Source organism: Chiloscyllium plagiosum, chromosome 14 (genome assembly GCF_004010195.1).
Source record: "Chiloscyllium plagiosum isolate BGI_BamShark_2017 chromosome 14, ASM401019v2, whole genome shotgun sequence".
Classification (NCBI taxonomy): Eukaryota; Metazoa; Chordata; class Chondrichthyes; order Orectolobiformes; family Hemiscylliidae; genus Chiloscyllium; species Chiloscyllium plagiosum.
In genome coordinates this window covers 26,114,721-26,140,943 of record NC_057723.1, presented here as the reverse complement: position 1 = coordinate 26,140,943, position 26,223 = coordinate 26,114,721, and the positions used below count along the sequence as shown (strand labels likewise).

Sequence of the window (26,223 nt, the reverse complement as noted above, 5' to 3'; positions counted from 1 at the left end):
AGGTTTGTCCCGAGCAGCGCCGTGACACGGGACTCCGTGCTCTACGGCCTGTTCCCCGGGACGCACACCGAGACGAACATCAACTGTGCCTGGAGGATCATCAACTCGGTGAAGGACGCTCTCTGGGCGGTCCAAAACCTGTTGATCTTCCAGCTGAAGGAGTTGACCCCAACTGAGTGTTGCAGACTGGCACATTCCAAGGTCCAGGACTGCGTGTTGAGGGGCACGCTGAAGCTTGGGGCAGCTGCCGCCAAAGCATGGTGGGGAAAGACCACTGTGTAACGTCTGCCTGCCTAACGAAGAACAGGGGGCCCATGCAGTCATTTGGGCTCCGCTGACGCCTCAGCTAACTATGTAATCGTACAGACCTGTATATATGAATGATTACTCTGTCTCTGTACACCAAGAAATGGAATGTTTACGGATGTATGGCATGACCAGTTGTACAGATCATCAAAATATTTATGAATAAAGTATATTTTTGAAATAAAAAAAAGTAGAATTTTCAAACTTCCTTTTCTACATGTGAGGTACATTTGACCCTGCAGGATCTATGGCGGTGTTAAACCAAGTGAGATTAGGAAATAAAAATTTTAATTGAGCCAAATTAGGCAAATGTTTTAAGACGAAAAATCACACAACACCAGGTTATAGTCCAACAGGTTTAATTGGAAGCACACTAGCTTTCGGAGCGCCGCTCCTTCATCAGATGGTTGTGGAGAAAGATACGTTTTAAGACTGGATAGGGAGCTAGACTGAATTTGGAGGGAAAAAGAGACGTAGGATTTAATGTTTAAACTTCCAATACTGAAAAAATACAAAAAGTTCTAAAGTGAAATATTAAGGTATATGTGGTCCAAGGCAAGATACAAGATAAAGAGCTGCAGGTTATGTCTAACTTCAACCGCGTCTGCTTTTTGGTAAAGCCCTTCTATGTTCGGTATATTCACAACTCCTCCCTGTCACAATCACAAACACTGTGGTTGCTCCAGACGCTTACCTCGCTGACGATGGTGGAGATGTACTGCTCCTTACTGTACACCCATCCATCCAAACAGGGCTCCTGTCCCACCTCAGAAATATTGACGGAATCCGGGTCAGGGAATATCTCCGAGAGGTTCTTGATCACATCCAACCGGTACCGTCTACATTTGCTGTACTGGAGTTTGTCCCGGTCTTGTTCCAGAGGGATCGTGCGGTTCATCCACGCTTCACTGAGGTTGAGGTGCCCGGGAATTAAACAGCGGTGTTCAGGAATATCCCCGACAAAAACTATGGATATTCCGCAGAAACCATTGGGCAAAATGCTGATGCTCAAAAGGAAGAAGATAATTTTCTGGTAAGGTCCCCATTCTCCGAGAAAAGCGGTGATTTCATCGTAATCCCGCATGTTAGTGACTGTGGGAGAACGGGCAGCGACTCCCTTCTTAAAACTGCAGCGATTTGGCTGTTGGAGGGCACAACTGGAGAATTTCAAACTCCTACCAAATGACAAGAGTTGCCTTATAAATATTAATCAAACTTCATCCGGCACAGAGAGCTCCACCCAAAGCCACTTGTGCCTCGATTATAAAGGGTCTCTTTCAGTAAACAGCCGGTTTGTCAGCACTGAAGTGTTTTTCTTACTGTTTCTTTGGAAGGAGAAACTTTTTGTCCTTTTTTGTAACACCGTGAAGATGCCATTACCAAGACTGTTCATCCTGATTACAGACTGACTATTAACAAACGATAAAAAAAAACATTGTATGTACTGAGGCAGGCTGTGTGGAATACAGAGGCAGTCAGGCATTCCAATTGTACTGCTGCTTGAATTCTTTTTTTGGAAAGAATTCATTTTGAAGAAAGCATTTGGCTCAACATTTGGCACATACTCTGCTGCCCAAACGCAGTAAGTCTTATTGTGAACTACATCATAGCACAGAGAATGTGAATTGTTGGCTGTGGTTGAACTGGGGCTTTTCCTCCCCAGAATTAACTTTCATGATGTTCTTCCAGTTGAGGCAGGCACATTGAAGTGTTCTGAGGGGCCCAGGAGGCAAACCACTGCATATGTTATTTATGTTTAACATCTCTTCTTCATATTAGTTATCATGTGACTTGGGCAGTGAATGGGGAGAAGATAAAATGAAATCTTCTTGCACCTAAACAGAGTTGGCATTCTTTCAGTCAAAGCAGATAAATTAATTACTCAAAATGTGTGTTGTCTTCCATGAACCATACAATAAGTGGCAAGTCCAGGCCATCAGCAGCATATCTTCCAAAGTCAGAGGTTGGAGAAGTGAGACAAATGATCTCTTGCTGTTTTCATTTTGTTTTTAGCAAACTTGTGCAGGTATATTTTGACCTGCTGATGAGATTTGAATCCAGGCACAGCTCTTGGTTAGTATCTCCATCTGTTACATGGGAGACCCCCAACTGGGAGTAGCTGATACCTCTGAGATGGGCAGTGTGTAAGTTAGGCGATGCATTTTTTTGGTGATTGAGGGCAGAGAATTGTTGTGGAACGGTGTTTTTCTGGGAGGTGATACATTTTGAAAGGTCAAATGCAACAGGAAAGTTTACAGCAAATGATCGGATCCTTGATATCCAAAGAGATCTTGGTGCGCACTTTCATAGCTCCCTGAACGTGGCAACGCCAGTGGGTAAGGTGGTAAAGAAGTTGTATGGCATGCTAGTCGACATCAGTCAGGTCATTGAGTATAAAATTTGGCAAGTCATCTTGCAGCTGTATAAAACTTCAGCCTGAGGCCCATTTGCAGTTCTGGTTACCACACTATTAGATTATAGATTTACAGTTTACCACACTATAGGAAGGATGTAGAAGCTTACAGGTTTACAGGATGTTGCTCAGATTGGAGTGTATTAGTTATAAAGAGAGTTTGGATAAACTCACAATATTTTTGCTGAGGTGTCAGAGTCGGAGTGGCAAGCTTCCATAAAATGATAGTCAGAGTCTTTTTTGCAGGCTGGAAATGTCTAATAGTAAGAGGCATAGGTTTACGGTGAGGTGGGAAAGTTTAAAGGAAACATGCGAGGCAAATGTTTTACACAGAACATTCTGCCAGGGGTGGTGGCAGAAGCAGTTACAACAGCAAAGTTTAAGAGGCATTTAGACAGACACATGAACTGGCAGAGAATAGAGGGATTTAGACCATGTGCAGGCAGATGGAACTTGTTTAGAATGGCATTATGGTTGGCACAAGCTTGGTTGGCTGAAGGGTGTGCTCCTGCGCTGTACTGATCTACGTTCAACGTTTACTGTCCCACAGGATAACAGAGAGGCAGGACATAGAATTCATTACTACAATGCTGCAATTGATTATAATTGAAATATAGAAAATGGAAGCAAGAGGAGGCCATTCAGCCTTCAAGTCTCCTCTGCTATTCACTATGATTGTGGCTGACTCATTCAATTCAATACAGTGTTCTGAAATGGCCTACCCTGTATCCTTCATCTGTGACCACTGGTTCTCAGCCTTCTGGTCATGGGAATCATCCTTCCTGCATTTATCCTGTCTAGTCAAGTTAGAAATTTATAGGTTTCTTGTGAGATGCCCCCCCATTCTTCTAAATTCCAATGAATATAATCCCAGTGACCCAATCTCTCTCTCTTTGTCAGTCATGCTGTCACAGGAATCAATGTTATTAACATCGCTGTCAGGATTACTCAGTGATCAGGATGCAGTAAAACTCTGCACTAGGAATATTTCTACATTGGTATTGGAGATTACTTTGATTTCTTGGGATGTCAATATATTTGTTATCCTGCCAATGATTGCTGCAGCCATCCATGCTGTAACAAAGTGATACAGTCTGCAGTAGCTTTACCTCAGTATGCAGCTGCCAGCAGACAGGGTATATTACTAATCCAAAAGACACTTATACACTCAAAGCAGTCAGCAATGTACCTTCATGTTAATATTTTGATTTATGCACAATAGTACCCAATTCAAAGCTCTTCAATCTCCCACCATTTTGCTAACTTTTTAAAAAAATTCCTCCTGTCAAAATTGGCAGTACCATATTTTCTCTCATTATACTCCATTTGCTACAAATTTGTCCACTGGTATATTTTGTAAACTTCTTGTTACCACTTTGCACCTTATTTTCTACCTCGAGAACATAGAATATAGAACATTACAGCACAGAACAGGCCCTTCAGCCCACGATGTTGTGCCGACCATTGATCCTCATGTGAGGTAAACCTAATGTATGAACCCTCAAAGTTCTGTGACCATATGCATGTCCAGCAGTCTTTTAAATATCCCCAATGACTTCGCTTCCACAACTGCTGCTGGCAACGCATTCCATGCTCTCACAACTCTCTGCGTAAAGAACCCGCCTCTGACATCCCCTCTATACTTTCCCCAAACAGCTTAAAACTATGACCCCTCATGTTAACAATTTCTGCCCTGGGATAAAGTCTCTGGCTATCAACTCTCTTGACATCAGCAAATCTTGGAATCATGTTCATTCATCTAAGCCATTTATACAAATTGTTGAGGTGCCAGCACCAATCTCAATCTGCAAATCCTTCCAAGATATGCCACTAGGACACGGGAGGAGTGGGACAGATTCCTTCTTGACAATGTGAGAGAAAGTAAGTCCTGGCAGCCTCTGTCATTAAGATATGCATGTAACACTGCATGCTGCCACACAGCAACATGGACTCCCTAAATGATCAGTAACAGACCCATGTTAAGTGTAGAAAAGAGTTACAGGAATGTAGGCTTAAGAGTAGGAATAGGCTGTTCAGCCCTTTCTAAGTTTGCATTGCAAGAGAATAAGATCAATGATCTGGTTGTCATCTCCTCTTTCTTGTCTGCCCCTTAATCTTTGGTTCTCTTCTCATTCAGATATTTATATGAATGTTCCTTGAATATACATAATACGTCTGGGGTCACAAGAACCTAACCATTGCTGTTTTGATTAGAACAGTAATTCTTTTGCCTTATGGGTGATTTGCCATTGTGATTTTCTTCTACACTGCATTCATATTCCATGGTTCTGGTCATTCTGAGAAATGCTGATGTTATTTTAATACAGTGAGACATCATCAAAAGCATATGCAACAGATGCTCTCCACAGGGAAATGTTGGCTAATGCAGTCCCCAATGTATCATTGTGATGCTATATTTGCATTAGCACATCCAATAGTGAATTACATTAATCTGAAATGTTATTTCTTTTCTGACTTTTAAATATGATGGTCGCAGGTTCTGAACTTCTTGTGGTGGTAGGGGAAGGTGCCGGGAGTGGTTTGTGAGCTGGAGGGGGGCGTGGATCTGACGAGAGGGTAGTGGAGGGAATGGTCTCTCCGGAATGCTGATGGGGTGGGGAAAGAAATATGTCCCTAGTGGTAGGGTCTGTTTGGATGTGGCAGAGGATGATGTGATGTATACGGAGGTTGATGGGTGGAAGGTGAGGACCGGGGGGTTCTGTTTTTGTTGCATTGGAATGGGTGGGGTTCAAGGGTGGAGGTGTGGGAAGTGGAGGAGATACACTGGAGGGCATCATTGACCATATGGGAGGGGAAATTGCGATCTTTGAAGAAGAAGGCCATCTGGGATTTTCTAAGGTGGAATTGGTCAGCCTGGGAACCAATGCGGCAGATGCAGAGGAATTGGGAATAGGGGATAGTGTTTTTACAGGGGCTAGGGTGGGAGGAGGTGTAGTCTAGGTAGCTGTGGGAGTCAGTGGGTTTGTAGTAGATGTCCGTGGTTAGTTGGTCACCGGAGATGGAGATGGAGAGGTCCAGGAAGGGGAGGGAGGTGTCCGAGATGGTGAATTTGAGGATGGGGGTGAAAGGTGTTAGTGAAGTTGATGAATTGTTCAACCTCCTTGTGTGAGCATGAGGTGGCACTGATACAGTCATTGATGTATCAGAGGAACAGGTGGGGGGTGGTGCCAGTGTAGCTGCAGAAGATAGACTGTTCCGCGTACCCTTTCACCTTTCACCCTGACCTCAAATTCATCTGTCCTCACTTTCTCTCTGCTTTTGTGATATTATTTGAGGATAAATTTTATAAAGGACACTGGGATAAACCCCCTATTTTTTTTTACAAAGCATTATTAAATCTTAATGTCCACCTGCGAGGCTGTACAGGGACTCTGTCTGATGTCTCTTTGAAAAAAGTATCACTTGATCAGTTCCTGGAGTGATATTTGTGCTCAGTTCCTGAAGTGGAAATTGAACCCACAGTCCTCTGACTCAGAAAAGAAGCACTACCACCTGTGTCATCACTGACAACTAGGGAGCTTGCTAGGATACACAGTGAGAGAAAAACATAATGGCCTGATTAGATCAAACAAGGTAAAAGAAGCCAGCATATTTTCCAAGAATATACTGCCTAAACAGTCTAATATGAGTTAAGATAATCTTTGTTGCATTGTTTTAACAGATATGAATGTTTATGGTCAGTGACCATCAGGTAATATGGCACCCTTTGCACCTTAGTCATTACTTACTAAATTGCATTCAGCCAAGCTCTTGCCTGCTTTCATCCACAAAAAGCGTCATTTGCGATCTAATTCCTTACTCTGTACACATCTTTGTACTGACTAGGCACTTTTGTGGTGGAATGGTAGTGTCGCCACCTTTGGGCCAGAATAACTTTGTTAAACTTCCAGCTGTTACAGAGTTATGTTATAACAGATTGATAAAAGCACTGTAAGGGGAAGGGGCTTGCAACACAGTAGAGTGTTGGAGTGGCAGTATGCTAGATTCATAACTCAGAAGTTGATACATTGAAAGCTGGAGCTATCTGCATTCTCATGAACACTGAAATGCAGCATTTAAAATGAAGCGACTTTGGAGCCATGGCAATCTCCCTATGTCTGAACCAGAAGTCTCAGTTCAAGTCACACTTGCCTGAAGGTCTGCCATAATGTGTCAAACAGGTTGATTAAAGTAGCTACCCACTATGGGCTGCATGTGAGAAAAGTATTCTAACCTATTAAAACATTTGAAGTAGCCATCGAGTAGGTCAAATACTTTTTCTTGGTTGAATTTGACAGCTCCTCCTTTCTTGGAAATTTCATTGAGAAAGGCCATAAAAATGTTGTCAGAGATAAGGAAGTTGGCGCCTCCTTAGCAGTTTTTTGTCTATGATAATACATTCAGAAAGTACTGGACAAATTCAGTATGTCTGACAGTATCTGTGTGGTGAGAGACAAGTAATGTTTTGAGTACCTTGACTCCTCAGAACAGTTCCTCCTGAAATTCTCCAACACTTTATACTTTTATTTCAGATCTCCAGCATCTGCGGCGTTATACTTTTATTTGAATGTTAATGATAGTATTGTCCTTCCATTAAAACCATAAATCACATTGTTTTAACTTATCACATTTCTGTTTGTGGGAATTTGCTGTGCACACCACTAGCTGCTGTTATAACAGTGACAACTCCATAATTACTTACCATTCTGCGAAGACTTTGGTGGCCGTGAAAAATATAGTGTAAATGCAAGCTTTTCATTTATTACATTACATCCTGATGATTAGCCCCTTGAAATGCTCACTGAAATTAAACTTGATGACCTAATCATCAAAATGCAAAACTTGGTGCCTGAATGAATTATAGAAGTTACTACATTTAGCCATGAAATGACAAGAAGGAGGGGGGAAAGGCTGCTGTTATTTGGCACTTCCATGCAACAATAGTATGAATTTGTAAGGTCTAACTTAAACTACAGCATATGTACTGTAAATATTCATAGAAACTTAACATTATCAGGCAATAGCTTAAAGTGTCATGCCCAGCAATGCTTACTTTCAGCTATTGATAATTATGGCAGAGAACAATGTTGGGTTCTTAGTCCCTATTTCAGTTTGGTTCAGGGCCTTACTTCCAATTGCCAATACTTGCGGCTCACACAGTTACTTGTGGCTCACACAGCCAACTAGTTACTCCACACAGATATTTCTGGTTGGTAAGCTCTTCCTACTGATGAACTTATGCTCGAAACGTCAACTCTCTCTCTCTTCGGATGCTGCCTGACTAGCTGTGCTTTTCCAATGCCATACTTTTTGACTTTTATTACATAGCACCAAAGCAGAAAGATCAAAAAACTCATGCTTCTGCTCCTGGGTCTCTGCTTTAGGGCAGTAAGCACTGATCTTTGAGGGTCAGAGTTCAGTTAAGATTGACTGTTACTCAAATATATATGGTACATAAATGCACAAACCCTGGTAAAATAATGTTGATGAGTTGCATGTGCATAATACCCCAAGGAAATATAATATTACAATAAGTGAGACCTGATTCAAAGAAAGGGCAGGATTTACATTAAATATTGCAGCGTGCAACTGTTGAGGAAAGATAGGGATGGAAAGTATAAAGGACCAGGTGCAGCACCATTGCTTCAGAAGAAATTGCATTGTTGGAGAGAGGAAATGTCTTAGAGCAATTAAGGACTGAATATAGCATTAAGGCACCAATAAAAGCCTGTACACAACCCAGGGCTGAATTTTCCAGTGGAAAGTAATACTTGTCATACAGTCATAGAGTCGTACAGCATGGAAACAGACCCTTCAGTAGAACTAGTCCATGCCGACCATGTTCCCAAAATAAACCAGTCCCACATGCTTGTATTTGGCCTATATCCCTCCAAACCTTCCCTGTTAATGTTCTTATCCAAATGTCTTTTAAGTGTTGTAACTGTACCTGTATCCATCACTTCCCCGGCAATTCATTTCACACACGAACCAGTCTCTGTGTAAAAAAGATATCCCTCATGTCCTTTTCAAAACATTCTCCTCTTACCTATGTCAGGAAGATTTCATTCAAAGTGTATTCTGTGTGGTTTAATTTCAGCTCACTAGTATTTGTTAGATCAAGTCATTGCCTTACATTAGCAATAGTAGCTAATGGTTAAGTGATTCAGCAAATTTAGGTCTCGTGAGCCTCACAAGAGCAGGTATTCGTGTGTGGAGCCCATGTAAATAATATGGAATACTGGTGCCTTGGGAAGCTGTCTACCCTCTGGAGAAACTAATTTGCTAGTGGAATCTCAGGATCATTTACTTTAGCCTTTTTAAGGTGCTGTAGATCAACTGACAAATGTAGTTGAGGCTGGAGCCTGAAAATAGGAGGGACAGTTTCTGGAGTAGCTGGTCAGTCACAAAAGACAACCTTGTAAAATCAATTAGTAGGTAATGCTAAACCGTAACACTTCTCCCCAAGATTTAGTTGTATTTTTTTCTTCTTCATTCATGGGTTGTAAGCATCTAAAGAAAAGCATGTCTTGCCCATTCCTCATTGCCCTTGAACCCAATGGCTTGCTAAGCCATTTCAGAAGGCAGTTAAGAGTCTCCCACGTTAATTTTGATAAGGAGTTTCATTTAGGCCAAACCAGGTAAGAATGATAGATTTCCTTTTCTGAAGGACATTTGTGAACTGGATCATCTTTGGCAACAATTGATCATAAATTCACAGTCATCAAAATGAAAGTGAAGACATCCACAGCAAGCTTTATTCTCCAGTTTATTGATTGAATTCAAATTCCACCAGCCATCATGATAGAATATTAGCCCATTTTACTAACCTGGGTCTCTGGATCACTAGTAGAGAGGGTGCAAAGGAGATTTACCAAGATGCTGCCTGGACTGGAGGGCATATCTAATGAAGAAAGGCTTACTGTACATCCATGCAAACAAATAGGGCTCAGAAATATTGACCGAATCGGGGTTAGGAAATACCTCCGAAAGATTCTTGATTATATCCAACCGATACTGTTGACATTTGCTGTACTATTCTTGTTCCAGAGGGATATTCCAATTCATCTGCACTTCACTGAGTTTGAAATTCCCAGGAATTAAACAGTGATATTCAGGAATATCCCTGACAAAAAGTATGGACATACCACAGGAACCATTGGGAAAGATCCAAAATGAAGAAGATTAACTTCTGGAAGGGTCCCCATTCTTTTAAGAAAAGCAATGATTTCATTATAATCCTGAATGTTAGTGACCTCGGGAGAAATAACACTGACTGTTTAAAACTGTTCAAATCTCAATTGGTGCTACCTATTAATATTAATGCAATCTTAATTTCCTCAGCACTGATAAGTCCTCCCAAACTTAGGATTCTCTTAACCGACAATTTGTTTGCCTACACTGAAGTATTGTTTATTCTTTTTCGGTGGGAAAATATTTTCCTTGTGATGCCATGGCCTCAGCTGACAGTAATATTGGGCAATTCAAAGTGAAAACTGCATTGATAGAGCATCAGTTTGATCTCTGCAGTCTTGTTTCCATGATTGTCAGTCACTGAACATATTCAGAAGCGGCTGGTGATGTATTTTTAATAAAAGTTTATTGCAAACAGAATAATAAAAAGTAAACAAATCTACACAAACATGGGAAAGATCTCTGTGCATATAACAAAAAGATTCAATCCTTTTCCCCATAAATGTCTTTGACAGATAATCAAACCCAGTGAGAGATCACTTCTATCTTCACTTGAAATGGCTTATGACCAAAAGATGTAGCAGCAGAAGGAGACTATTTAGCCCACCAAGTATATTCTGCCATTCAATGTCATCATGGCTAATCTGATCATTCTCAACTGCATAATAATAATAATAATGATTGCCACATAATCTGATGGATACAAATGGAGAGTGTGAAGATCAAATCCAATACCAGGGTCCTGTGCTTAAACAAGAGAGACTACAATATGATGAGATAGGAGTTGATTAAAGTAGGCTGGAAACAAAGACTTTATGGCGGGACAGTTGATGAGCAGTGGAGGACTTTCAAAGGAATTTTTCAAAGTGCTCAGTGAAAGTATATTCCAGTGAAAAGGAAGGGCTATAAGAAAATGGGTAATCTGCTATGTGTGTCGAAGGAAATAAGGGAGGCTATCAAATCGAAAGAAAAGGCATACAAAGTGGCCAAGATCTGCGGGAAACTGGAAGATTGGGAAAGCTTTAAAGATCAAAAGAAAGCCACAAAAGAGCTATAAAGAAAAGTAAGATATAACATGGAAAAAAAAACCTAACACAGAATATAAAGAAGATAGGAAAAGTTTCTATAAATATATAAAATGAAAAAGAGTGGCTAAAGTTAACATTGGCCCTTTAGAAGATGAGAAGGGACATTTAGTCATGGAATATGATGAAGTGGTCAAGGCATTGAATAGGTATTTTGTGTCAGTCTCCATAGTGGAGGAAATGAATGACATGTCAATTATTGACAGAGATGAATGACGTGAGGAACTGGAAACAATCCTTATTGTGGAAAAGCTAGTGTTGGACAAGCTAATGGAGCTAAGTATAGACAAGTTTTCTGGACCTGATGGAATGCATCCCAGGGTACTAAAAGAGATGGAGGAAGAAATAGCAAGTGTGCTGCTAATAATTTTCCAAATTTGCTGGACTGTTGGGAAGTTCCAGCAGATTGGAAAATAGCAAATGTGACACCACTGTTTAAAAAGGGCAGTGAGATGGGGAATTATACACTGGTTCGCTTAACCTCTGAAGTTGGGAAGATGCTTGATCTATTATCAAGGAAGAAACAGCAAGGTATCTCGATAGAAATTGTCCCGTTGGGCATACACAGCATGGGTTCATGAAGGGCTGCTCATGCTTAACTTATCTTTTGGAATTCTATGAAGATGTCACGAGCACGGTGCACAATGGGGACCCAGTGGATGTATTATACCTAGATTTCCAAAAGATCTTCAACAAGGTGCTGCACAAGAGGCTGCTGCATAAGATAAGGATGCATGGCATTATGGGTAAACTATTAGCATGGATAGAGGATAGGTTAACTAACAGGAAGCAAAGCATGGGGGTAAAAGAGTGCTATTCTGGTTGGCAATCCGTAACTAGTGGTGTGCCTCAGGGATCAACGTTGGGACCACCATCATTCACAATTTACATACATGATTTTGGAGTTGGGGACTATGTGTAGAGTGTCAAAGTTTGCAGATGACATGAAGATGAGTGGCAGAGCAAAGTGTGCAGAGAACTGTGAAACTTTGAAGAGGAACGTAGATACTTTAAGTGAGTGGGCAAAGGTCTGGCAGATGGAATACAGTGTTAGTAAATGTGAAGTCATCCATTTCAATTGGAGTAACAGTAAAAAGGACTATTACTTGAATGTTAAAAAGTTGAAGCATCCTGCTGTGCAGATGGACCTGGGTGTCCTTGTGCATGAATCACAGAAGGTCGGTCTGCAGGTACAACGAGTAATTAGGAAGGCAAATGGAACTTTGTCCTTCATTGCTGAAGGGATTGAGTTTAAAAGCAGGGAGGTGTTGCGGCTGTACAAGGTGCTGGTGAGGCCACACCTGGAGTACTGTGTGCAGTTTTAGTCTCCTTACCTGAGAAGGGATGTACTGGCACTTGATGGAGTGCAGAGGGGGTTCACCAAGTTGATTCTGGAGTTGAGGGGGTTGGCTTATGAGGCGAGACAATAGACAATAGGTGCAGGAGTAGGCCATTCTGCCCTTCGAGCCTGCACCACCATTCATTATGATCATGGCTGATCATCCTCAATCAGTATCCTGTTCCTGCCTTATCCCCATAACCCTTGATTCAACTATCCTTAAGAGCTCTATCCAACTCTTTCTTGAAAGTATCCAAAGACTCGGCCTCCACTGCCCTCTGGGGCAGAACATTCCATACACCCACCACTCTCTGGGTGAAGAAGTTTCTGCTCACCTCTATTCTAAGTGGCCTACCTCTTATTTTTAAACTGTGTCCTCTGGTTCGGGACTCACCTATCAGTGGAAACATGCTTCCTGCCTCCAGAGTGTCCAATCCTTTAATAATCTTATAAGTCTCAATCAGATCCCCTCTCAGCCTTCTAAAGTCAAACGTATACAAGCCCAGTCGCTCCAATCTTTCAGCGTAAGATAGTCCGACCATTCCGGGAATTGACTTTGTGAACCTACGCTGCACTCCCTCAATAGTCAGAATATCTTTCCTCAAATTTGGAGACCAAAACTGTGCACAATATTCCAGGTTGGTCTCACCAGGGCCATGTACAGCTGCAGAAGAACCTCTTTGCTTCTACACTCAATTCCTCTTGTTATGAAGGCCAGCATGCTATTAGCTTTCTTCACTCCCTGCTGTACCTGCATGCTTGCTTTCATTGACAGATGTACAAGAACACCTAGATCTCGTTGTACTGCCCCTTTACCTAACTTGACTCCATTTAGGTAGTAATCTGCCTTCGTATTCTTGCCACCAAAGTGGATAACCACACATTTATCCACATTAAACTGCATCTGCCATGCATCCGTCCACTCACCTAGCCTGTCCAGGTCACCCTGTATTCTCCTAACATCCTCCTCACGTTTCACCCTGCCACCCAGCTTGGTGTCATCAGCAAATTTGCTAATATTACTTTTAATACCTTCATCTATATCATTAATGTACATTGTAAAAAGCTGCGGTCCCAGCACTGATCCCTGCGGCAAACCACTGGTCACCGCCTGCCATTCCGAAAGGGAGCCGTTTATCACTACTCTTTGTTTCCTGTCAGCCAACCAATTTTCAATCCATGTCAGTATTTTGCCCCTAATACCATTAGATTAGATTAGATTAGATTAGTTACAGTGTGGAAACAGGCCCTTCGGCCCAACAAGTCCACACCGCCCCGCCGAAGCGCAACCCACCCATACCCCTACATTTACCCCTTACCTAACACTACGGCCAATTTGGCAGGGCCAATTCAACTGACCTGCACATCTTTGAACTGTGGGAGGAAACCGGAGCACCCGGAGGAAACCCACGCAGACACGGGGAGAATGTGCAAACTCCACACAGTCAGTCGCCTGAGTCGGGAATTGAACCCGGATCTCTGGCGCTGTGAGGCAGCAGTGCTAACCACTGTGCCACCGTGCCACCCCTGTCCCCCCTTAGGATCGTTCTTCCTTTTTGGAATGAACTGATCCTGCATCTTCTGCATTATACCCAGAAATTCCTGCCATTGTTGTTCCACTGCCATCCCTGCTAGGGTATTGCACCATTGAACTTTGGCCAACTCCTCCCTCATAGCTCCATAGTTCCCCTTATTCAACTGAAATATTGTCACTTCCGATTCTACCCTCTCCCTTTCAAACTGCAGATTAAAGCTTATTGTATTGTGGTCACTACCTCCTAATGGCTCCTTTACTTCGAGAGACTAGTAGACTGAGATTATATTCATTGGAATTTAGAAGAATGAGGGGGGATCTTTTACAAACATATAAAATTATGAAAGGAATAAATAAGATAGAAGTAGAGAGGATGTTTCCACTGGCAGGTGAAACTAGGACAAGACGACATAGCCTTAAACTTAGAGGGAGCCGATTTCGGACTGAATTAGGAAGGAATATCTTCACTCAAAGGGTTGTGAATCTGTGGAATGCCCTGCCATTGAAGTTGTTGACACTACTTCAGTAAATGTTTTTTATAAAGCTAAGATAGGTTTTTTTTGAACAATGAAGGAATTAAGGGTTATGGTGAGAGTGCGGGTAAGTGGGGCTGAGGCCACGAAAAGATCAGCCATGATCTTATTGAATAGAGGAGCAGGCTCAAAGGGCCAGATGACCTACTCCTGCTCCGAGTTCTTATGTTTAGCTTGTGACAACTCCAGAGTATATCTGCAGCACAACCCTCCTGGTTAAGTACAGTATAAGCCTTCCAGAGTCGGTTAAAATGGAACCAGTGATGTCTTCTGACTTTTGTAAATATTTCTGATCAATCTGTTCGGTCTCGGTATAGCATGACTCTGTGAACCTGGCAAAATTCAAATAGAATCGCATAAAACTGTCAAGTGATTGTTTCAACAGCTTTCACTGTATTCCACAGAACAAAGAACAACTCTCTTGAGATGCAGGAGAATTGAAACTCTGCCAGGCACAGGCCTTTGAGGTTCCATAAACGATTCATGAGAAAGAGCATTCCATTTCTGTTCCTCATCAAACGTAGTAAAAGTGTTGCCATAGAGAACGCACCAATGAGAAGGTGTTTTCTGCTGCTCAATCATTGCTGCAGTCATTGGCAATCATGTCTGGCATGCGCCGTGATGATGGCAGAAAACAGTTGCCAAAATTGAGGGTTATCCCGGAAGGTGAAGTAATCAAAGATAAATTATTTGGTTGTTCCCAAACCAACATAGGACAATAAATGTTTCATTTTCGTTTAATTTAGCACTTGGGGTGAATGTGATCAAAGGTTATGGGGAGAAAGCAGAATTAGGCTGTTGATTTGGGTGATCAGCCATGATTGTGATGAATGGTGGAGCAGGCTCAAAGGGCCGAATGGCCTCGTCCTGCTCCTATCTTCTATGTTTCTATGTGAACACTGTATTTTATTCATATATCAGTTCTTTAAGAAGTTGCAAATTATCAGGATATGGTTGTGTGACTGGACAACATATTTGGAGATGAGATGTGATTAAACCTTTTGAAAGGCATTCAATTGTTTTAAATGATGAGGATAAAGTGAATAAATGAATTATCTACATTTTTGTTGAACTGTAATTATTTTACATAATCTCTAACATGAGACAGAAACGTAGGTATTCTTTTCAGTTCGCTGCAATTGCCTCAGGGTTGGTTATTTATCACATGCAGCATGTAGTAATTCAAGGGACAAATATCTGCTGAGCCCAATAAAATGGAACAACCTATCGCTTCTAAATTTTACAGGCATGGTAATTCAGGAGAACTAACCATGAGATAGATATTCATTGTCCCAGTTTATGTGATGTGCACTTCTGTCAAAATTAATTTGTGGTCAGTGTGGACAGCTAGAGATTGAGGTGTCAGCACTGGGGCACTGACTGAGAAAGGCTGCTTTGGCTGGATGTTTGAGGTGTTCAATGTCAATTTTAATTGCTTCTGTTGACTCCAATATTTGGGTGAGGCTGATGGTGAACATATATCTGATAAGGTGATTAGTGGTTCATGCAATCATTAATCAATATCTGTCATGGTGCAGGTAATGTGGACACCTCTGTAGTCCTTTGCTCAAACAATGATACAGTGAAACGGACGGCAGTGTTTAGACCATGAGTAGTGCTATAAGATCTTGTACTGGTCTCACTGCTGGCACAGGATGTTATGTCAAGGTCATGTTCTAGACATTTTGTCGAGAAGAGTACTCCTTTGGAGTTTGCTTCCCGTACTCATTCCTTGCCAATACAAGCTTCCAGAGATTTGCATCTCTTCTGTCTCTGGCAATGATACCTTCAAGGAAGGTCATTTTGTAGCCTTCTGAGATTAAGGCTTAAGCTTTCTAACTGTCAGTGTAGAATCTCACCTTGGCCTAATTTGTTGCCTCAAACATAAGCACCCCTACTCAGGGTGTCACAGTGGTGCAGTGGTTAGCACTGCTGCATCACAGTGGGACCTATGTTCGATCCAGTCTTGGCTAACTGACTGAGTGATGTTTGCACAATGTCCCTGTGTCTGTGCGGGTTTCCTCCCATAGTCCAAAGATGTGCAGGTTAGATGGGTTGACTACAGTAAATTGCCATAGTATCCAGGGGCATGCTAGCTATGTTGATTAGCCATGGGGAATGCAGGATTACAGGGATTGGGTGGATGCTCTTTGTGGCCTTGATAAGTCAAATGACCCGCTTCCACACTGTAGGGGTTCTGTGATGACAGTGACGTGATAATGCTCAGTAGGGTGGACACTCATAAGGAGGGAGTCACTGGGCTGCCACAAAAGCTTAGTTTGGTACCATGCTGGTGTTGTTCCACTTCTGAAAAAATTTCCCAATGCTGATGCTATGATTCTGTCATGGGAGATGTTAGATGCTCTACACTGTTTAAGGGAGGATAGTGAACTTTAAAGTCTTTTTAAATTTAATGTTCATAATTAATCATTCCATTAAATTTTATCCTTAGATTTAGCATGAGGTATACACAGTAGCACCTCTTTTTTTCTCTAACCCCAACACTACCGCCTAACTGCGGTAGTGCTTATTTTTTTCCCCAGCACCCATGTTGTGTGTGTGCAGGTGTGAGACACAGTGAGAGACACAAGGTGCACGAATCTTTGTACAATTTCCACCACCAGGAAGATAGGAAAACACCCGAGTAGCCAGTGACAAGCACTGCCCTTCACAAAAAGGCAATGCTGTGTGATCAAACAGTGAAGGGGAGGGCAGGGATTAAATCAAAATAGAGTTGGAGGGGGAAATGATGCACTCCACCCCCTGCGGTGCCCACCTCTCCCTGAACAACTCCAGGGTGTTGGTGGACACCATGTGCTCCTTCTCCAAGGACACCCGGGCTCTAATGTAAGTAGCACTTTTTTTTTTAGCACCCATGGTGTGTGAAACATTCCTGTTTGTATTTTTTTCTTTCTTTTTTTTTCTTTTCCCCACACTACCGCCTAACTGCGGTAGTGCTTATTTTTTCCCCAGCACCCATGGTGTGTATGTGCAGGTATGAGACACAGTGAAAGACACAAGGTGTACGAATCTTTATTCAATTTCCACCACCAGGAAGATAGGAAAACACCCAAGTGGCCAATGACAAGCACTGCCCTTCACATCAAAGGGCAGTGCTGTGTGATCAAACAGTGAAGGGGAGGGTAGGGATTAAATCAAAATAGAGTTGGAGAGGGAAATAATGCACTCCACCCCCTGTGGCACCTACCTCTCCCTGAACAACTCCAGGGTGTTGGTGGACACCGTGTGCTCCTTCTCCAAGGACACCTGGGCTCTAATGTAAGTAGCACTTCTCTTTTTTGTTTCCCCTTTCTTTTTTAACCCCCACACTACCACCTAAGTGCGGTAGTGCTTATTTTTTCCCCAGCACCCATGGTGTGTGTGTGCAGGTGTGAGACACAGTGGAAGACACAAAGTGCACGAATCTTTATTCAAATTCCACCACCAGGAAGATAGGAAAACACCCAAGTGGCCAATGACAAGCACTGCCCTTCACATCAAAGGGCAGTGCTGTGTGATCAAAACAGTGAAGGGGAGGGGAGGGACTAAATCAAAATAGAGTTGGAGGGAGAAATGATGCACTCCACTCCCTGCGGCGCCCACCTCTCCCTGAACAACTCCAGGGTGTTGGTCGACACCGCGTGCTCCTTCCCCAAGGACACCCGGGCTCTAACGTAAGTAGCACTTCTCTTTACTGTGTCTCTCCATTAAATGATTGGTTACATCATTACAGAAATAATTCACTGTTTGTGTATTTGATTATTAACTTTTAAATCCCCCAAGTAATTGTCTTCATACCAGATAATCCCCGACATGTGCCCTCAAAGTCTTTGTTGCATATGAATAAACTTTACAGTGGTCTCACCAGTCTTCCTGATTCTAGCCGTGGTTCCCTGAGTGAAGGCTAAGGATTTGTGTTCCAACTGCTCCAGTTGTAACCAATCAACTGATTCAGCATTGATTAAGAATCAAACTTGTATGAGGCAAATGAACAAGTCTTTTAACCATTATCATCCATTATCTCAAAATGATCTCACATCACACTTTTGCACAGTGTACTACTCTTGCAATGAGAAGTGGGAACTTAGTTCATTTTTCTCCCATATGCAAGGGCACTAAAGTAAATTATTGTTGTAATCAGATAACTCGGCACAACCTTGGGATTGTATATTCTCTAGTCTATACATCTACCAGTTGAACATTTACCTAATTTCCAATTTACTTTCCAATTTTCCTCAATTTCGGCATTAATATATTCCCTATTTTTGCTTTATTTGACACTCCCAAAGTACCACACATTCTGCTAACATAATCATCTGCTTTCCACATTTCCAAATGTGTCTGCATTCCCCATAATTTATTTACCTTATGCACACTGTTCATCAGTTTAGCACACTCATCTGAATAGCCAGGTTCATCTGAATGGTGGTCAAAGTTTAATTGTATCATTAACTACAAGGTCACTTAACCTCATTAAAAAAAATGTTTCAGTCTGATGAGGTATGGATCAGTTACCATGAACCACAATGCTGTTCCATTGACAGAATTAATCAGTTTGTCACATTAAACTTTATTTAGTACATTTTGTATTTGCAGACCTCTTTAGAATTAATCCTAGACTTCAAATATTGTATCATTATTGTGTTATTGCACAGGTTCCAGACCAGACAAGCAATGTAACTTTAAGACAATTACATAGCATCAAGTCATATGATATTCAGTAATAACATCCACCTTATCGTTAGTCAATCTCTCAGTGCAGGACTTTTATTGTATGAGTCAGTTTCATGTCAAGAGAGCCAGTTCTGTGTATGGAATGTATATAACATGAGTTCTTACAAGACTAGATAAGATAAACACAGAAATAATGTTCCCAATGATTGGGGAGTCTAGAACTAGAGATCACAGTCTAAGATACAGGGAGAACACTTAAGACTGAGGTGAGGAGGAGAGGAATGATGCCGTGGAATTCTCAGTGATGAAACCAGTTAAAGACAAAACATTGAATGTTTCCAAGACGGCATTAGATGTAGTTTTTAGGGTTAAGGGGAGCAAAGATTATGGGGAAAGCAGGAATGGGTACTGAGCTGGATGATTAGACATGATCCTATTTTTCTTTCTTTTTTTTTTCTTTTTTTTGTATACGTGTGAAACACAGTGAAGGACACAATGTGCACGAATTTTTTATTCAATTTCCACCACCAGGAAGATAGGAAAACACCCGAGTGGCCAGTGAAAAACACTGCCCTTCACATCAAAGGGCAGTGCTGTGTGATCAAAACAGTGAAGGGGGATAGACATGATCCTATTCAATGCTGATGCAAGCTCAAGGGTCTGAATGGCCTATTGCTGCTGCAATTTTCTGTGGAATCTTAGAATTCCTACAGTATGGAAAGCGACAATTCAGCCCATTGATTTGGCACTGATCCTCTGAAGAATATCCCACTCGGACACAGCCCCCCAACTCTATCCCCATAACCTCGCATTTCCCATGGCTAATCCATCTAGCCTGTACAACCTTGGACAGTAAAAAGAGTCAAGAGTGTGGTACTGGAAAAGCACAGCAGGTCAGGCAGCATTTGAGGAGCAAAAGCCCTTCATCAGGAATGAGGTTGAGAGCCTCGGAGGTGGAGAGATAAATGGGAGAGGGGTGGGGCTGAGGATAGGTGGCTAAGAGTGCAATATGTGGATAGTGGTAGGGGTAAAAGTGATAGGTCAGAGGGGAGGGTGGTGCAGATAAGTGGGAAGGAAGATAGATAGATGGGACAGGTCATGACGGTGCTGAGCAGGAAGGTTGGAACTTGGGTGAGGTGGGTTTCCTCATTTCCCCAATCCCCACCTGACCCCAGTTCCAACCTTCCAGCTCAGCACCATCCTCATGACCTGTTAGACTGTTCATCCAGAGATCTACATAATATTCTGGGGTACCAGGTTAGAATACCGCCACGGCAGATGGTGGAATTTTAATTCATTACAAAAAAAATCTAAAATTAAGAAGTTACTGATGACCGTAAAATCATTGTTGATTGTTGGGAAAACCCACCTGATTCTCTAATGTCCTTTAGGGAAGGAAATCTGCTATCCTTCTCTAGTGTGGCCTACATGTGACTCCAGACCCACAGCAATGTGGTTGACTCTCATTTGCCTCTGAAATGGCCTAGCAATCTGTTCAGTTGTATCAATCACTACAAAGTCTCAAAGAAATGAAACCAGATGGATCACCTGGCATTGACTTAGACACCAGGAAAGACAATGGGAGAAACTGCCCTGTCGACCCTGCAAAGTCGTCTTCATTAACATCTAGGGGCTATGGCCAAAATTGGGAGAGCTGTATCGCAGACTAGTCAAGCAACAGCCTGACATAATCATACTCACAGAATCATACTTTACAGATGGTGTCCTAGACACCACCATCACCATCCCTGGATACAGCCTGTCTCACCAGCAGGACAGACCCACCAAAGATGGCGGCACAGTGGTATACGGTCGGGAGGGAGTTGCCTTGGGATTCCTCAACATTGACTCTAGAACTTATGAAGTCTCATGGCTTCAGGTTAGACATGAGCAAGGAAGCCTCCTTCTGTTTACCCCATACCATCCTCCTTCTGCTGGCGAATGTTGAACAATACTTAGAGGAAGCACTGAGGATAACAAGGGCATAAAATGCCCTCTGGGTGGGGAATTTCAATGTCCACCACCAAGACTGGCTCAGAAGCAGTACTACTTATCGAGTTGGTCAGGTCCTAAAGGACATTGCTGTTAGAATGGGTCTACATCAGGTGGTGAGGGAACCGACAAGAGGGAAAAAACATATTTGACCTCATTCTTACCAATCAGCCAGCTGCAGATGCATCTGTCCATGACAGTATGGGTAAGAGTGACCGCCATACAGTCCTGGTGGAGATGAAGTCCCGCCTTCACACTGAGGATAATCTCATCATGTTGTGTGGCACTATCACCGTGCTAAATGGGACAGACTTTGAACAGATCTAGCAACTCGATACTGGGCATCCAAGAGGCACTGTGGGCCATCAACAGCAACAGAACTGTACTCCAGCACAATCTAAAACCTCATGGCCTGGCACATCCCTCACTCAACCACTAACATCAAGGTAGGGGATCAACTCTGGTTCAATGGAGAGTGCAGGAGGGTATGCCAGGAGCAGCACCAGGCATACCTGAAGATGAGGTGTCAACCTGGTGAAGCCACCAAACAGGATTACTTGCACACCACACAGCATAAGCAGCCAGAGAAAGACAGAGCTAAGCCATTCAACAACAAATGGATCAGATCTAAGCTCTGCAATTCTGCCACATCCAGTCATGAATGGTGGTGGACGATTAACCAACTCACTGGAGAAGGGGGTTCCACAAGTATCGCCATGCTCAGTGATGGAAGAGCCCAGTGCATCAGTCCAAAAAATAAGGCTGAAACTTTTGCACCAATCATCAGCCAGAAGTGCCGAGTGGATGATCTATCTTGGCTTCTTCTAGTGATCTCCAGCATCACAGCTTCCAGTCTTCAGCCAATTCGATTCACTCCACATGATGTCAAGAAATGGTTGAAGGCACTGGATACTGCAAAGGCTGTGGGCCCTGACAACATTCTGGCAACAGCATCGAACATTGTGCTCCAGAACTTGCAGCTCCCCTGGCCAAGCTGTTCCAGTACAGTTACAACATTGGCATCTACCTGACAATGTGGAAAATTGAGGAGAAAGTGAGGTCTGCAGATGCTGGAGATCAAAGTTGAAACTTTATTGCTGGAACAGCACAGCAGGTGCTGTTCCAGTACAGTTACAACATTGGCATCTACCTGACAATGTGGAAAATTGCCCATGTGTGCCCTGCACATAAAAAGCAGGACAAATCCAACTCAGCTAATTCCCTTCACATCAGTGTACTGTCGATCATCAGTAATGTGTCATCAACATTGCTAACAAGCAGCACCTGCTCAGCAATAACCTGCTCAGTGACACCCAGTTTGGGTTCCACCAGGGCTACTCAGCCCCTGGGCTCATTACAGCCTTGATCCAAATATGGACAAAACAGCTGAATTCCAGAGGTGAGGTGAGGGTGACAGACCTTGACATCAAGGCTGCATTTGACTGAGTGTGATATCAAGGAGCCCTAGTAAAACTTAAATCAATAGGTACTAGATGGCAAACTCTCTGGTGGTTAGAGTCATACATAGGAAGATGATCGTGGTTGTTAGAGGTCAATTTTCCCAGCTCCAAGACATCTCTACAGGAGTTCCTCAGGGTAGTGATCTCGGACAACCATCTTCAGCTGCTTCATCAATGACCTTCCCTCCATCATAAGTTCCGAAGTGGGGCTATTTGCCGATGATTGTACAATGTTCAGCATCATTTCCAACTCCTCAGACTCTGAAGCAGTCTGTGTCCAACAAAATCTCAACAATACTCAGGTTTGGACTGACAAGTGGCAAGCAACATTTGTGCCACACAAATGCCAGGCTATGACCGTCACGAATAAGAGACAACCTAACCATCATCCCTTGACATTCAATGGTGTTACTATCACTGAGTCCCCTGCTATCAACATCCTGGGAGTTATCATTAAGCAGAAGCTCAACTGGATTCACCACATAAATGCAGTGGCTAAAAGAGCAGATCAGAGGCTAGGAATTTGGGGGCAGGTAACCCACCTTCTGAATCTCGAAAGCCTATCCACCATCTACATGGCGCAAGTCAAGGAATGAGATGGAATACTCCCTACTCGCCTGGATGAGTGCAGCTCCAACAACACTCAAAAAGCTTGACACCATCCAGGACAAAGCAGCTCGCTTGACTGGCACTGCATACACAAGCATCCACTCCCTCCACCACCGATGCTCAGTAGCAGCAAGGCATGCTATCTACAAGGTACACTGCAGAAATTCACCAAAGATCCTCAGACAGCACCTTCCAAACCCAAGACCACTTCTACCTAGAAGGGCATCAGATATATGGGACACCACCAACCTCACATTTCCCTCCAAGCCACTCAACATCCTGACTTGGAAATATATCGCTGCTGCTTCACTGTCGCTGGGTCAAAACCCTGGAATTCCCTCCCTCATGGCATTGTGGGTCAACCTACAGCAGGTAGACTGAAGGCAGCTCACCACCGCCTTCTCAAGGGCAACTCAGGATGGGCAATAAATGCTGGTCCAGCCAGCGATGCCCATGTCCCACAAAATGAATAGAAAAACCAGCTGTTTGTGAGTACTAAAGGACAGCTCCACTCAATTAAAATATTCTGAGAACAAAAAGTTTTCTATTTTAATATGGCTTTACTTATGCAGATTATGGTTGATTCTCCCATCTTGCTTTTGCAAATGGCACATGAGTAGTATCATGGCACGTTTTTTTTTGGTGTATAGACCATAGAACATAGAACATAGAAGAATACAGCGCAGTACAGGCCCTTCGGCATGCAGATTATGGTTGATTCTCCCATCTTGCTTTTGCAAATGGGACATGAGTAGTATCATGGCACGTTTTTTTTTGGTGTATAGACCATAGAACATAGAACATAGAAGAATACAGCGCAGTACAGGCCCTTCGGCTCTCGATGTTGCGCCGATCCAAGCCCACCTAACCTACACTAGCCCACTATCCTCCATATGCCTATCCAATGCCCGCTTAAATGCCCATAAAGAGGGAGAGTCCACCACTGCTACTGGCAGGGCATTCCATGAACTCACAACTCGCTGAGTAAAGAACCTACCCCCAACATCTGTCCTATACCTACCACCCCTTAATTTAAAGCTATGCCCCAAAGCTATGCAGAAGATAGGGAGAGGGGTCGGGTTAAGGAGTAAATGATAGGTGGGGTTAGACCCAAAGAGAGAGAAGAGCAGTTAGAGTAGACAACTATTTGATTAGAAGGATGAATGTCTTCTAATGGGTTTTGCTATTGACTAACAATGGGTTGTGTTTAATAGCAGACCAAGTGATGATGAGGTCTAGTGTGTGGTGGCTGTGGTAAAGGCAAGCCTTCAAGCTATTGAACTCGACATTGACTTCAGAAGGCTGCAGGCTCCGCAAGCAGTTGTATGTTCATGCATTTTCCAGAAATATGTGGTCTTGTACAGAAATGGCAGGGTCGGTTTTAAGTGCACCAATCATTACCCATACTGCCATCGCAGGAAATTCTGAGATGGCCCATCAAAGAAATGGATTTCTTTCTCATGTGCCAGTAATCAGCTTTTGAACATCAGTTGGCACTGCACCCTTCAATGTGTGAGTGACGAGAGCTCTGCAAACTTCTTGCAAAATGATTTTCTTCCATCTCTAGATGAGCCTGTCACCTTGGAGGATGACCATTGTGTGGAGCCATTTTCAAAGCCACTTTTCTCAAATAGCGTCGGAGAGTGAAACAATCTCGAAGCATTGTACCTGTACCAGTTCTTCAAATAGACTCTTCCATCAGTCCTACCTCCTCTGCCCTTCCTGAAAACCACAAAGAGAATCAACTTCCAGTACCCTGTCAACCAATGCACCCCACACCATAGCAACTTGGTGCGTAAAAATAGTCACCTCATCTTCCATCTGGTTTATTTGCCACTGTCTTAAACCTCTGTTTTCTGATTATTTTCTCTCCAGCCAATGAGAACTTGCTTTCGTATTTATTCGACAAAATAATCCTTAATCACTTGAAAGCCTCTATTAACTCTCCTCTTTGCCCTCAGGAACAGCTTCAGCTCCATGTCCACCCCCCTATCCCAGGAACGGTTTGAATAAATCTCTCTGTACTGCACCCTAGGCCCTGACTTCCTTCTGAAGCCTAACCAGTGATTTGCTAAAGTTTAGCAGAACTTCCTCACTTTTGTATTTTGTCCCCTACTTCATGAAGTTATAAAAAAACCATTTTTCTTTCCAACTATTGTCAAGATCCCAACATTGATGTCTGCATTCACATTGCTGCTGCCTGTACCTCCACAAACCCATGGCGTATAGGTCAGCAAGAGTCCAGGGTCTTTACCCCCTCTCTATCAGTCAGAATCATTTCACTTGGACTTTTTAATAACCTAGACAATATCAAAGTATTGCTGAGATAGAAACGTTTCATCTTGCACTCATCATGACACACATGAGAATATCAAATTTTAAAGGGAACGACAATCCATGCAGCATGAGGAAGGGGTGTTGATTGGTTAGCAAGCCAAATAGTTCCTTGCTGCATTCTCCATGGTATTTTACCAAGCACTTTCAAATATGTAGAAATCTCATTCTTCACAATGGATTCCAGGATCTTACCCATGACCGAGGTTAGGCTAATTTGTCTGTAAGTTTCTGTCTTCTGCCTTATTTCCTTTTTAAACAGAGGTGTCACATTAGTGATTTTCCAGTTATCTGGGACCCTCCCTGATTATAGTGATTCCTGAAAGATTACCATTAATGCTTCCACTATCTCTTCAGCTATCTCCCTTAGAACTCTGGGGTGTAGTCCATCTGGTCCAGGTTATTTATCCACCTTCAGGCCAATCAGTTTTTCTAGCACCTTCTCCTTGGTGATGGCAACCATACTCAGCTCTCTCTTTCTTGAATTTTTGGGAAATTCTTTGTGTCTTCCACCATGAAGCCTGATGCAAAGTAATTATTCAGTTCCTCAGCCATTTCTTTGTTTCCAACTGCTATCTCTCCTGCATTATTTTCCAGCTGCCCAATGTTCACTTTTGCCTGTCTTTTGCCCTTTATTTATCTAGTCTTCTTTAATATTACTGGCTAGTTTACCCTCATATTTAATCTTTTCCCACTTTATTTCTTTTTTGTTGCCCTCTGTTGGTCTTTGTAAGCTTCCCAATCTTCTGGTTT

The 26,223-nt window shown here is 42.7% G+C and overlaps 1 protein-coding gene and 1 long non-coding RNA gene across 3 annotated transcripts in view; one reads left to right on the top strand and one right to left on the bottom strand.

Annotated features, from left to right (window-relative positions):
* LOC122556567 (solute carrier family 22 member 5-like) overlaps window positions 1-1,603 on the bottom strand; it is a 60,587-nt gene extending 58,984 nt beyond the window's left edge. For both annotated transcript variants that reach the window (XM_043703380.1, XM_043703382.1), the window contains exon 1: window positions 1,001-1,603. In XM_043703380.1, the coding sequence (XP_043559315.1) occupies window positions 1,001-1,390 (390 nt within the window). In that variant the 5' untranslated portion in view covers window positions 1,391-1,603. The remainder of the gene's footprint in view (window positions 1-1,000) is intronic.
* Window positions 1,604-1,632: 29 nt separating this feature from the next.
* Window positions 1,633-26,223, top strand: part of LOC122556570 — a 248,550-nt gene continuing 223,959 nt past the window's right edge. The window contains exon 1 of the long non-coding RNA XR_006313570.1: window positions 1,633-1,888. This is a non-coding gene — a long non-coding RNA (uncharacterized LOC122556570). The remainder of the gene's footprint in view (window positions 1,889-26,223) is intronic.